The sequence below is a fragment of the Furipterus horrens genome, unplaced genomic scaffold (assembly GCF_987537825.1).
Source record: "Furipterus horrens unplaced genomic scaffold, mFurHor1.1.pri manual_scaffold_6, whole genome shotgun sequence".
Taxonomy (NCBI): Eukaryota; Metazoa; Chordata; class Mammalia; order Chiroptera; family Furipteridae; genus Furipterus; species Furipterus horrens.
This window is the reverse complement of record NW_028327176.1, coordinates 72,050,955-72,065,269: the sequence shown is the minus strand read 5'-3', so window position 1 is coordinate 72,065,269 and position 14,315 is coordinate 72,050,955. Positions and strand designations below refer to the sequence as shown.

Genomic DNA, 14,315 nt, shown 5'->3' with positions numbered 1-14,315 from the left:
AGCCATTCTCCACTCCACTGCTTTGTCGTGACAGTCTGACAGCCCTTTGTTGCTGTGCTCACTGTGGAGCAGGCCTGGTGCTGTTTTTCCCAGGAGGATGACAGCCCGGGCTGGCAAGTCCCAGGTGCTGGGACTTCAGGTCCATCCCCTGGTGCTCTGGGAATCTCTTTCCAGCTTTTTTATAAGAACCTTGGGCATTTTCAGTCTCCACTTCACCATTACCTCCTATGAAAATGAAGCCAGTTTACATTTTCATGATAGTTAATAGTTTACTCATATTTTTTAAAGTGTTACTGTTGTCAGTTTTACCAAGAATTCCAATAACCAAGTGACGTTTTCCATCAGAGAGTTAGATGGCAGCCAGAAACCATCATGTCTACCACCTGGGGGTTCTACTGCTGCTGCAGGCCCCCCACCCATGCCCAGCATGCTTGCTCTGGCCAGAATGGGGGCTTTGCAGTGACACTTCTTCGGGTGACAGGCCCCAGAGGCTGTGGAATTGCTGCCCTCCGGGAGCTGCTGAGGCTCGGGCTGTGGCTGTGCCCTGTCTGAGACATCAGGCTCTGCTGGGGACATCTGACAGGAGTCCAGAGGAATGCCCTCCCAGCCTGAGGCCTCCTCAGCTTTCCCCATTTTTAGGACTGGGCATTTGGGCACACACGTCATAGAGTCATGATCACCCTGAACAGCAGATCTCTGAAATCTACTCATATCCTTCCTATGCAGAAGGTCCCAGTTACTATTAGGACATGACTTGTAAGGACAGGGCGAGTGGGTGTGATGCTTTTCTCAGGTGTGGGGGAGGGTATGTGTTTGTTGAAGCATACATAGTCATGTACATACACACATGCATGTCAGCACGTAGCACACATTACATGTGTGCTCTAAATATCGGGATCTGGGAGGAATAAATGGTTTTTTAAATTCTATTTTGAGATTGCATTTTTAAGACCAAATTGTCGTAAATGGCAGCTATTCATTGGGAAGTGATTGCAGATTGGAAAGGCATGGAGCTGTGGTTGACTTTTGTCAGACCATGTTGCTGGAGCACAGTGCTGCATGGGCTGCTGGCAATCTGTCATTTTTATTGTGGTGTGTGGGCTTCGTGTGGTTTCTTTCTGGGGTGCTTTGAGTTTTGCTTTTTGCATGTTCAACCCTTATTTCGTCCAGGGAAGTTTCTCGGTGACTCACCTTTAGGTTACTCTGGAAAGAGCCCATCGGAAGAGGTTCTCAGCCTGTCCCAAATCACTCCCATCTCCAGGGAAGGTGATGGAGGACTTGGCTCTCCACCTTCTCTCTCTTCCCCCAAACTCAAAGGGCAGCTCTGAGAGAACCAGTCAGGGCCCCTCATTCCACAAAGCATGGGACACCCACTCCAGCCAGAGCCCACGACTTCAGATTGTGGGAGAGACCTCTGCATTGGCTCCTTATCTCTCCCTCCCTGCTCTCCTCTGCTTCCACACATGGTCTGAAAAATCAATTTATAACATTGGATTGATTTGGGATCTTAGCTAAAAGACATGAAATTTAGTATCTCCATCTAGAAGAGCCAAACATGCCAGCCAGGCCCCGTGCAGGCCCATGTAGCTCAGCGTCCTAGTTCTCCAGAGGCTGGCATTTATTTGTGCCTGGCAGTGGCTGGGCTGTAGCTTTCACTTCAGACCCCAAGATATACATGCTGCTTGTTGGCCAGGAGTAAGGGACGGAGAAACAAGTAGGTTTCCAAAGCTCCCAGGTTTGAGGCATCCAGGCCTGGCCACTGGCTTGATATTTCTTTACCTCATCTAATGGAATGTTATTTTTTCAAAGTAGAGAAGTCCTGGAGAGGGTAGGGGGAGGGAGCCCAGTTTTCTGATGATTTGCTGAGCTCAGACACAGGACAGAGGTGTGTGCAGGAGGTTTGGAGACCTGTGGGTATGTGCATGGAAGGCCAAAGGAAAAACCGGGGATCCTTTTGGCAAAGTCCAGCACCCATGAAAGTCTCCTTCACTGTGATAAACTGACACCTTCTAGCATCAGCAGACCCCATGTCTCCACTTAGTCCTGCTTAGAATTTGACAGGTGAGGTTCTTAGGTGAAAGACTATGAGCACTTGGGTAATTGCTGGGTTTAGTATCTACACACCAGACCCTGCCCAGGTAGCTCAGTTGGTTAGACTGTTGTCCCAATAAGCTGAGGTTGTGGGTTCTATCTCCAGTCAGGGCACTTCCAAGAAGCAACCAATGAAGCATAAATAAGTGGAACAACAAATCAATGTCCTCCCCCCCTTTCTGTCCCCCTTCCTCTCTCTAAAATTAAAAGAAAATACCTGCACACAAATACATACACATGGTATAAATACAGATACAGGCAAATATAAATAGAATTAATTGTATGTTAATATTTCAAGCATCTACACACAGACAGAAAGATCTCCTGAGGCTTGCTTTTGTGCATCAACAGCTCCCCAGCCTAGGAAAACGTTCCTGAGTAACAATGCTTTATTTTGTGTTGGTCATGGGCTGGGGTTGGGAGGGTGCTACCAGCCTCATCGATTCAAGAGAACCCCTTAGGATCTGTTCTTATTCTTTTTAGTACATCATCCGGCTGCCAGTCCATAGTCTATATACCACAGGACATCATCAGAGCCAAGGAGATTATTGCCCAGATCAACACCCTGAAAACCCAAGTGAGTTACTACGCAGAGCGGCTCTCGAGGGCGGCCAAGGACAGGTCTGCCACTGGCCTCGAAAGGACACTCGCCATCTTGGCAGACAAGGTAGAAGGGGCTGCCTGCTGTTGTGGGTCAGGGCTCCCCTGGGTTTCTGGCATAGTGTGCCCAGGGCCGTTCCCACAAAGGGTGACGTTGGGATGATCTTGAAGACCTAGCTGCAGACCCAGTTCCTACAAGGTCTGGGGGAATTGGTGATTTGCCCATTGTCACAGCCCTGGGTGCGGACAGGCCAAGGACAAGCCCAGGGCTCTAATGGCAGCTGCTGCTTCATGCAGAGGTGAGGTGTTTCCCAGCAAGTACTAGGGGGTCACTTAAGTCTGGACCAGTCCCACAGCTTTCTTAGTAACCACCTACTCAAAATTTTGGCCACTATTCTGTTATACTTGGATTTTAAAAAAAGAAAGTGAGTTATTATACAGATACAACACTAGAACAGTGTCATTTTATTGGCTTGGCTTATATATAATCAGTAAACCAGCCTTTAACCAATGGCAATTTGATCCTAATTTAAAATATATAAATGTCTGTCTAGACCAGGGGACATTGGGTACATCACATCTTGAAGGGTGATGCTTTTTCAAATTACTCACTTATGTCACTCACACACACACACAGATTCTGTTTGCACTACCCTAGTCACAACCGCTGTGCTGCGGTGAGCTATCGTTCTTGAAGAGAACATGTTATAGCCTTCACATGTGTTCACCAGCAAAAAGATTGAAAGCTGGGGATTTGAGCAATTTGGAAAAGAAAGATGTCAGACATAACATGATAAGCCACAGACTTGTGCTGCATACAGAATTCCTCAGACCTAGGAGTGCTCTGCCAGGAAGCCTCTGCCCAGAGCATGGGGCTCCAGGTAGTAGATGCAAGATGACAAGCTTAAGTGACTGAACCAGAGTAAGGGTAGCCCCTGACATCAGAGGGGACAGTCCCGGCGTCCTTGAAGGCTGGGACACTGGGCTGTCTTTAAGGCCCTTTCTTGGGTGAGGTCATGCTGAGAGGCAGGCAGGGGGCAAGGATCCTCAGAGGTTTCTCAGCCTACTCTCATCCTCCTCGTGTTCTCCCAGTCTTCTTGGTGGGAAATTCTGACTGAGAATCAGCCAGGTCGGTCATGAGGCAGTCTAAGCTCGGCGTCCTGTGGAGACAGAGAGAGGGTGGAATGCTGGGTTCAGGTCAGTTCCCAAGCTCTCAGAGAGGACAGTTCTTATAGCTACTGGTCTGGGGCTCAGTGGCCTGGTGTGTGTGCACCTGCAGACCCGGCAGCTGGTTACCGTCTGCGACTGTAAGCTGCTGGCCAACTCCATCCATGGGCTGAACGCGGCCCGGCCTGACTACATCGCCTCCAAGCCCTCCCCCACCTCAACCGAGGAGGAGCAGGTGATGCTCAGGAATGACCAGGACACCCTCATGGCCAGGTGGACAGGCAGGAACAGCCGGTCTTCACTGCAGGTGGATTGGCACGAGGAGGAGTGGGTGAGTCTGCTGTCCATGGCCCTCATTATGCTGCTGAGCTCGGGTTAAAAATGTAAAACTTCCCACTAGTCTCTCCCCTCAGAGGGGCCTAAAGGGCCTGCACCTTTACAGACGAGCTCCGAGTCTCCTTTGAGATGGGCCACCAGATTTAGGGAGGGTGTGTCCATCTGAGGAGCAGGGCTGCTGTGGGCTGGCCGTTCTCAGACCTGGCTGTATAGAGGCGATTTCCTCCCCGGAGTCCTCACCATGCCTCCCTGCTCCCTCCCTGTCTGGTCAGCTCAGCCCCCTGGGCTGCTTGGATATTTGCAGATGTGGGAGATCAGGTGCTGGGGCAGCATGTGAACCTTTGGGAGACTCTGCCCTGACACCACATCCCATTGTTTTCTCATAGAGGTGTCCCCCAGAGCAGATCATGATCTCCCGAAGGAGGGGACATACCATAGAACTTGTTATGTCATTTGTCAGAATGTGTAGAAGCAGACCCATGAGGCACTGAATTACTCCGCAGCCAAGTGCTCTTCCAGCCCTGATCGGGCATCCTGTCCCCCCCACCCTGCCCCTCCCTCACCTCCTCCTCACCACCCTCTGAAGTGATCGGCTGTCTCCATTCTTTCCCATCCACGAGAGACCTCAGTCTGCTCTGATGTGAGTTGTAGGAGGTCTGCAGGAGGCAGGAGGGTCCTATGGCCCTTCTCTTCACTCAGGAAGGTACTGGGAAGTCCCATCTGGCCTCTACGACAGTTACTAGAAAATATCTCCCAAGTTTTAAAACCAGCAACCCCAGGACATTGATTCATTTTTTGAAAAGCAAATACAACTTTAATTGTGTTTGAGGAATTATAAATCCTATTGATGTTTCTAAGTCTTGTAGTGTTTAAATAAGCCTGATGGTTTGGGTGGGGGGATCCGTAGAGGATGGTTTGCATTGTGTTCTGTTCTGACTGTCCTGTTGGAGAGCTGACCCAAACGAGCTCTCTGATTGGAAGGAGAAAGTATGGCTGAACGTTGACAAGAGCCTGGAGTGCATCATCCAGCGAGTGGACAAGCTGCTGCAGAAGGAGCGCCTGCATGGCGAGGGCTGCGAGGATGCCTTCCCCTGTGTGGGTGGCGGGGCCAGCAAGAGAGGTAACGGCGGCTGCCTCGTGTACTGGATCAGACCGGAGGACCCTCTCTGTGATGCCCATTCCTCGCCATGCCCCTCCACCATGTCTGCTGCATGCCATCCTCACCTGGCCACATGTGCGTATCATCCATGCTTCCCATCCGCTGCCTCCACCTCTCGCTGTGTCTCTCTGTCTGTGTCTGCCCCCATGTCCTCCTCCTCCACACAGACTGCAGGGAGGGCTGTCGGGCAGAGCAGCCGCTGCAGTGCATAGGGCAGTGGGCAGTGAGAGCACAGGCACCGTAGGCTTTATGCCCACAGAGCCTGCACGTGCACCTGCGTGTCTGGCAAAGGCAGGCTCTCTGGGTCCTCCTGGGTTAAACTGCCACAGCAGGAAGAGTTAGGCTTCTGGGCTTTTCTGGTTTGTGAACTAATTCAGAACCTGAAGGAGGCCAGAATGCACATGCCCTTCTGATGAGGCTGTTGATTGCACTACAAACTGGTAGAGTCAAGGACATGGTGAGTGGTGCAGGGACGTAGCTGGAGGACAGCTGTTAGCAGGCTCAGCGAACTTGTCCGAAGGCCGGTTGTCATAGGTTGGGCATTCTCACCCAGCAGAGGCACGTTGCCTAGGGACATGTTGGTGACTCAGTCTGTGGTGGCACTCACTCCTGTGCCTCTGGGGGTTGAGTTAGGTTCCTCTGTTGTTATCATCTCTAGCGTGGGACTCTCAGAGGATGGTAGAACACTGACATGAAGTGGCACACTTCAGAAAGAGCTTTCTGCCTGCGGAGACACAGAGCATAACCGGGGCTTGGCCCTGCTTATAGCCTTAAGGCTGGTGACAGGGCCCCTTGGTCCTTGCTGCTCAGGGCCTCCCACCTTTTCCTGTAAGAGCTGGAGGGGGCCTGGCTGCAGACCGAGCTTCTGTCTCCTCTTTGCTCTTTGGGGTATTCAGCCATAGAGCAGTAAGGCCCAGACTTTTAATTTCTGAACTGGGCAACTCATTCAAGGCAGGATCGTGCTCCTTGATAAAGCTTTCTCTATCTGTGAGATGCCCTTCCCCTTCTCAGTCTGCCTGCAGTCTGTCTCCAGGGCACCACATCCTTGAGTCTCTATCCCAGCAGTGTTCACATCTCTCACGCTCCCATTTGTCAGTGATTCTAGTTCAATTCCCCAAGCCTGTGATTGGTTCATGGAGCTATTTTGTCTCTGCTTGTATTCTCATTTTTTAATGTAAATTGTATTTCTTTTATGTTTTTGGAAGTTCATTGCTCATTTTTTTTTAATACTGTCTTGTTTGTACTTTAAATTTTTTCTGCAGATATAAAAAGTAATTTATTATATTTTTTAAAATGCAGGAGGAAGTTTGTTTAATCAGATAGACTGTTATATCCATAACTCAGATGTCATTTTTCTCTAGATACATTCTGTATTGTTCAAACATAGACATATTTAAATGCAGTTTTAAAGTATTCAAATGAGCACTTATTTATGACTTGAAACATTTAGGCTTTGATGTGTAATTGTGTGTGTCATACCAACGAGCTGTGTTGTGATGATGGGAATATGAAGTATGCATTGAGAGAGTCTGACTCTACTGATCAGTACTCACAGAAATGCATGAAGCCTTATGCCACTGAGTTAACAGCACACAGTCCTTACCTGAGCAACTTTGCACATTGCCAGGCCTCTGTTCCGACCTCAGCATGGTCAGGAGGATCAGAAAGAACCAGACTGTGAGCGATGGATTTTACTCAGTCTCTTGTCCTCAAGGGCCAGAGTTGGGCCCTGTCATCACTTTCAGACCATTCCATGTTATTGGAGTAGGTATTTGGCCTAATGAGCAGGTTGTGTTCACACCTGCATATTTATTACATACAAACAACTCCCTGCCTTTTTGAAAGGCATCGTTACTTTTTGTTCCAGTTCCCTGCCCATCCTGGGTCATTGCTTTTCACCTTTTGCTAAGGAGCTGCCCTACCACTTGGCTTGCCCTCCTGCAGACCTGATCACGAGTCTTGCCTGGCCGGCAGGGATCACTTAGGGCCAGGGCTCCTTGGGACCCACTGGAGGATCCGTAAGCCTCTCTCTCCTCCGCATTCCCCCACTAGTGCCCACACCCTTCCCACACCCTCCTCCTCACCAGGATTTGTGGCTTCCATTACCTTCCACACACACTCTTGCTCTCCTCATCCCCAAAGAGTCATTCAGCCAGGACCAGGTTGTCCTTAAGCTGAAGTCTGTGGGTTGTATCCAGGTTTGCGTGCCCTGAGATTAGGTGCAAAAAGCAGAGAAAGTTCACAGTGGTCATGAAATCTCAAGGGACTCCATGACCTAAGTAAGGCACAAGCACCTGGTCCAGGAGTACCCCAGCGGACCGCTCTCACTCCCTTTTGATTGAAAGATGAGTTTACCCAGCAGCTTTAATCCTCTGCCTTCTCAGGAATGATCCCAACCCAGCTGTCTGGGATTACCATGGAAGGTCCTAAAAACAGGCTCCCAGACTCCCAGAAAAGGCAGAAATCTGTGTTTTTATCAAGGCCTGCAGTAATTCTCATTAGACAGATATTTAACAATCACTATTCTGCTTCTCCACACCACAGGCACCACTCTCTGTTAGACAGATGAGCTCTGACAATGAGGTTGAAGTCTGTAGCTCACAGAGGCCTGCAATTACGCTCTCTTTTGGTCTCCTTTGCCAGGAGAAGAATAATTGCCAAAGGTGACTGGAAGGGAAGGGTCTCCTGCCACCCACTCTTGGACAGTTTGACAGGTTGTGAAAGTCTCTGGTCCTGGCTATTCTTGGGGATTTGAAACTACCTATTTCAATATCGTGAAGACATTGTATGAACCAAAGTTTAGACAGCAAAATAAAATAAACTTTTACTGCAAATGATCCCTTTTCAAACTTGTTTTCTTTTAGGTGGCACACCCAGTTAGCCAGGAAATTTAGAATTTTTAAAGGAAATGGGAAATTAAAATGAGTACTTCCCCATGTGACTCAGTGTAGGTGAAACCGAATTAAAGTTAGTATTCTCTTGAGGGACCTGGAGGGACATTCTAATTCTAGACTTCCCCCTAATCATAAAAGTTTTATATTTGGCTTAAATTTTAACGAGTGGCATAGATGTTTCTGCTATATTGGCTTTATCACTGGATCCTCCCTTTGGCTCTCAGCAGTCAGTCTGTAGCCCAGGTTCCACCGCTCAGCAGGGCAGTGGCTCCGCGTTACTGGTCAGGCTCTCTCATTTCAAGTTTGCTTCCAGTGTTGTGAGCCAACATGGGTTCCATCACATGCAATGGGATGGATGTGGGCACTTCATCACGTTGTAATATGTTATTGTGCTCACCCCAGAAGAGCATTGTATGTTGACATATTAGCAGCATGAATGTGCATGCCTATGAATCAAACTGTATTTACTACCAAGGGGGCTCGGCTGCCTCAGAGCAGCCGGAGTGCATCTGTGTGACTTGGTAGGGAAGAGGCAGGCCGGCCCCCATCTCTTCTCTGTTCAGGTTAGCCACCTTACTGCAAGCTGCTGAAGCAGTTGCTCTAAGCATTGAGTTGCTGATGCTTGAACTGTGTGCTGCTCCTTAATCATCCATGTTGCCCTCCGTTTCTGTGCAGATTGCAGCCCCCCTCCTGAAGAGTCCAGCCCAGGTATGTGGTTTCCACTCACGGTGTCCACAGATGTCTTTTTAATACACAGCTAGCATTTGTAGCTATGTCATCAGATTTCCTTGTGCTCCCAGAGTCAGAAAATTGTTTTAGGAGTTTCTTCATTGTGAGGCATGCTTTTCTGAGGTTTAGTGAGGGACCAACTGAGTTGGGGACTGTGGCCTGAAGCAGGCCTCCACGTGCATTTTTTTCCAGTTACGCCCTTTAGGGTGATTAATGTCCATGAGTGCGTTGGGCTTCCTGCAGTGGGTGACCTGATTAGAGAGGTACATAATTGAAAAGGGGACTGCCTTTGATTTCACCTGAACTAGGAGCATCTCATGGAGGGAGTGGTTGGATAACAGGTAGCTACCCAAATGTTGACCCTTTCTGAGTCTGGATGCAGTCTTAGACGTCAGGCATGGCTGTGGGCTTCTGTTGGAGTTAGCACTGGCGATGGGGCTTTTGCTGCAAATGCAGCATGTAGAAATTAACATTTATGGGCTCTAGGTCAGTGCTCGGCAAACAGCATCTCTGAGCCGAGTCCTGCCAGGCACCTGCTCTTGTAAATAATATTTTCCTGGAAGCCAGTCATTCCCATGTGTTCACATGCTGTCTGTCTCTGGCTGCTTTCGTGGGGCAGTGTTGGAGTCCAGTAGTTGCAGTGGAGACCCCATGGCCTCCAAAGCCTAAAATATTTTCTCTTTAGCCCTTGACAGAAAAAGTGTGCCAACTCTTGCTCTAGTTCCTATTGAGTTTCCCAGATGTGGCCTGTGGTTTCCTCAGAGTGAGCATGAGGCCCCCAAATAATATGCTTTTTTCCTGTACTCTAAAAACAGTTGCATGATGGTCTGATGACCACACATTTCTGACTGAATATAAATGAGAGCTAGCAGGGCACCTGCTTTGTTTCTAGAGGGCAGCAAAAAGGCAATTGCGGAGTTACCAGACTGTTCCTGTCAGGTGTTAGCAAGGCCTCTTAGCTCACACAGCACCAAGGTTCCAGCTCAGCTCAGTGGGGATGGCTGCTGGCCACAACCCCAGAACCCTGTTGATGTTAGCTTGTCGGTGGGCTAATCTAATTGGGTTCATCATTCCCCACCCCCAATTTGTTTTTAGCCCCTTTACAGTTTTTCTTTTCCAAAAAAGTCAGTGTGGGGGCTCCTACCCCAATCCGCTGGACCCTCAGGGCTACCGAAGTCTTGGTAGACACACAGGTAGGTACTTGGTTCCTTCCCCCCGTTGCTGCTCCTGGCCTGCGCCTTCTCCTTCTCCTTCTCCCTCATCTCTGTCCCTGTGCTTCCAGTCCTCAGCTTACCTACATGGCCGGTCTGAGCCTTCATGCTGAGCTGGTTTCCCTGGATCCTGAGGTGGTGAAGTTCAGACCATACCCAGCATCCAGGACCAGGAGAGCAGTGGCAGAATCATGAACCTGCCCCTTAGAAGCTCAGGGTTCTCCTCAGTACAGTGTCCTGAAGTTTATAGAACTAATGGGGAGACTAGTGGGTTCCCAGGCAGCAGCACACAGACCGTGCCTGGCTTGTAGGGCTTTCCTGGCTTGTGTCAGTTGTGTCCTCTCCAGAAATGCTGGTGGCATGTCCACAGTTGATGTCAAATGAACTAAAATGGTCTCCTGCCAGGAATTCCTTTGTCTTTTCCTGCAGAACCTTATTGAGTCTGGACACACACACACACACACACACACACACACACACTCTCTCTCTCTCTCTCTCTCTCAATCTCCTTCCCTCCCTCCTTCCCCTATCAATGAGAAAAAAAAAAAAAAACGCAAAAAGTATGGTCCATGGCTTGGTTACCAGCCAGCAAGTGTTACAGGTTAGCAACTAGATGAGGAGCTTGCCCCAGACTGTGACTCGACTACATCACTATGGGCATTGCTAGTCACTGCTCTTTTCTTTCCCAGCAAGACTTTTCTTGATGAAGGAAACAGACTATATAACCCTTCCCCAACCCTGACATCCCAGATGCCTTCATGTAACTACAGGTCCTGGGTAGACATCTCGTTACTGTCTCTGAAATTCATTTTGTTCGGACGTTTTAAATTTTAGTTTTCTCCTTATATTGACCCAATAGGTATTACCCCTCAACCCCTCCTCTGAAGCAGCGTGACATCACAGAAATCTCAGGGAGTGTAGAGTTAGTCAGAGGTGTGTACAGGTGGCCAGTCTGCCTGCGTGTCTTCCTTAGCCTTGCCGAGCCCGTTTCCTTACCTGTCAGTGGCTTACGTGAGAAAACAGTTATAAAGCGAAGCCCTCAGCAGGCAGTGCAGATGACGGCTCATGCCACATCATGTCTGAGCCCCCTCTGGGCCGATGTCAGACTCCTCCCCACCCAGGTCCACATCTCCTCTCCTCTAGGACAAGCTCCCAGTGCTTTCTAACCATTCTTTCTATACTCCCAATTGTGTGTGTGTGTGTGTGTGTGTGTGTGTGCGCGCGCGCGCGCGCACTTGTTTGTTAATGTAGCAGAAGTGAGTCATTCTTCTGTGGATTCTTTTATTTGAAGGAGAAGTAGGGAAAGTCAAAAGCTGCTTTGTGGAGAGGGTTTGTCTAGTCAGATAGGACCACTAATATGTTTTGAGCATTTTCAGGTTAAAATGATCATAATTTTCATATTCATTACATATGTATATATGTATGTTAAGTGGAAAAGAAAGTAAAACATTTGCTCTAAGAGCATTTACTTCTTCGTGAACAGTTTTTATGACTGCCTACCTTTCCCCAAATTATCTGGCTACTAAAACTTAGTTGCCATTGGCGTTTGTTAATAGTTGCTGAATATAATTGACATGCATTCAACAGAATTCTTCAAAGAAACAAAAACATGGTCTCAGATTTTTAGAGGAAGAAAGAAACTTGGATATTATATAGCAGGACTCTCCCATTTTATCAAGGACCCACACAACTGGGAGGGCAGAGGGGCCTGCCGACGGCCCACCACTGCTCAGCGGCAGCTGGGGCCAGGACTCACATTTTCCACGCTTCTGTCCAGGGTTCTTTTGTCACCATGATTTATTTGCTAAGACCTTTCTGTTGTAGACTTTCTAAATTTAAGCCTGATTTTTCCATTACACATATAAATCCTTGTCCACATACAGTATGCCTATATATAGTTAGGTCATTGCCAAATTTTGAATAGCTTCATATACTTCAAAACTCTACACTCACTAAACACTGATTATAGGGAAGTCCTTTTGCAGGTTTTAGGCATTTCTCTAGATTTCTTTTTCAATGAAGCGCTAAACACACTGAGAGAGCAGAGCCAGGTCGCCCTTCTTGCTGTGTTTATCTGAGACAGAGCCCCTTTGGCAGATGTGCTGCTCATGTGGCCCCAGAGCCTTCCTGAGTGCAGTGACATTGGTGGGCATTCTGTGGCTGACACCTCCTGCTCAGAGGTACGCACTGCCCTGGCTTCACTCCACTGCCTCTGCTGTATGTGTGTGGTGGGCGCACCCAGTGGTGATGACCCAGTGACTATTTCTGGGTTTTGTGATCTGTTAAAAATATAACTCCTAAGGGCGTGTCTTCTCCCTTTTAAATGTCTTCTAAGTAGAAAGGAAAAAAAAAGAGCCAAGGGCAAAAATACCTTTCACCCTGTTTTTCTCCCCCAAGGTTCTATTTTTAAAAGGTTGTTTTGGTACAGGGTCAAAGCTTCCTTACATTCCTGGAAAAGAAACCCAGGCTGGAAATAGATGGCTTCCTGGCAGGAGGGTCGGGTGGGGAAGAGAGTGAGTGCAGAAGGAAAGGGACATTCTGGGAGCTGAAAACATGGGATGGTGTGGACAGTCTTTTCTCCAGATGTGCAAAGGGGAATTTAGCCCAGTTGCACAAAGGCTAAACAAGGATGGGGTTTTCCTTTGCTCTAGAAGGATAGGAGTCTTCCTTAATACCTGAGATAAGAGAAGCAAGGCAACAGGTCACTTTTCTGGGTGCCCTTATCCCGGGGTGGGGGACCATTGGTGCTGTCAAAGGGGCTTGGCCTCTGCAGACAGAAAAAACTTTTTCATTAGTCATGACTTGCAGAAGTTTTGTTTTTCTTTCTGTTTTCCTAAAAAAAAAAAAAAAAATAGTCTTGGATATTTATATGTGGAGTTCCCATAGGTTTAGGAGACCAGGCATGTGTCAGGATCCCATAACTAACATTGAGTTTAATGGAAAGCTTCAGGCTGGAAGGTGAGAGGCTGGATTGTATCCAGGCGGAACTTGGCACCATTTGAGGCCAGAGCATGGGCCAGGCAGAGTTAGAAGCTGCAGAAGGGGTGGGAGTGGGAGTGGGAGAGCAGTGTGGGTTAGGGACGGCCACCTTGTTAGACTTCTAGAATCTTACACTTCAATCTTCCTTCTCAAACACCATCTTCCACCCCCGCCCCCTGTGCTCAGGTGAATGGAGTGAGGCCCTTTACCCCCTGCTGACCACGCTCACGGACTGCGTGGCCATGATGAGCGACAAGGCCAAGAAGGCGATGGTCTTCCTGCTCATGCAGGACAGCGCACCCACCATAGCCACCTACCTGAGCCTACAGCACCGCCGCGACGTGGTCTTCTGCCAAACCGTAAGGCCCAGCACCTTTGTCCCAGAAAAACAGGCACAGGAAGCCTTTTTCTCTCTCGGCACTTTGGAGAAACCACAGATGGCAACATATTCTTTTTCCTGTTGCTTTAACATTTATTTAACCTGGAGATCTAGATTTTTAACATGGAGGGTGGAACCTACGTTTAGGAGTGGATCTGATTCCACACCGGCTTCTCCCTAAGAACCGGCACTGGGAATGCACACACCTGTTCCACCTGCCCCGAGGATGTGGTGGCGCTGCCCAGGGCTCAGGCCTCTTTGCTGCCTTTTTTATTTTTCCCTACAAAGGAGTTCAGTGAGGGTGACATGGCTGTTTGCTGTCAGTGCAATCTGTTTTCTTGTTTATAAAACAGCAAGTGCTTAGTTTTGCAGCTGTATGGAACTTTTTCAATGATTTCTGCTATCTTCAGGGAAGAGAAGAATTTAAATTAATGTCACAAGTTTCATAGATGCCAGTCATCAATTTAGCAAAGGGAATGTCCAGTGAGGATTGGGTTGGTCCTCTGTTTGTCCTCATTCATCCCCATGAGGCCTGTTTCATCCCATGAAAAATCTCCCACTGAGGAGACATGCAGAGTGACCATGTCCTCTCTCACTTCTGTTCCTTGTTGTGGTCACCTCAGGTCCCTGCCAGAGCTGGTATGGAACTGTGAGTATATAGACCCTTTCACTGAGGGGAATTAATTTGGTTTCCAGAAGGTTCTAGTCAAGGAGTAAATGCAGGGAGGTCAGGTCAGAGGCTGAGCCAAAACGAAACTTACCCTTGGGAG

General features: G+C 48.5%; 1 protein-coding gene across 10 annotated transcripts in view; it reads left to right on the top strand.

Annotated features, from left to right (window-relative positions):
* The window catches only part of INPP4A (inositol polyphosphate-4-phosphatase type I A), a 122,001-nt gene that overhangs the window by 84,269 nt on the left and 23,417 nt on the right, over positions 1–14,315 (top strand). For 4 of the 10 annotated variants that reach the window (XM_090281762.1, XM_090281761.1, XM_090281758.1 and 1 more), the window contains 5 exons: positions 2,575–2,758; positions 3,971–4,189; positions 5,176–5,428; positions 8,923–8,955; positions 13,353–13,525. In XM_090281762.1, the coding sequence (XP_090137888.1) occupies positions 2,575–2,758; positions 3,971–4,189; positions 5,176–5,428; positions 8,923–8,955; positions 13,353–13,525 (862 nt within the window). The remainder of the gene's footprint in view (positions 1–2,574; positions 2,759–3,970; positions 4,190–5,175; positions 5,429–8,922; positions 8,956–13,352; positions 13,526–14,315) is intronic. The other 6 variants (XM_090281766.1, XM_090281765.1, XM_090281763.1 and 3 more) reach the window with 3 other exon arrangements.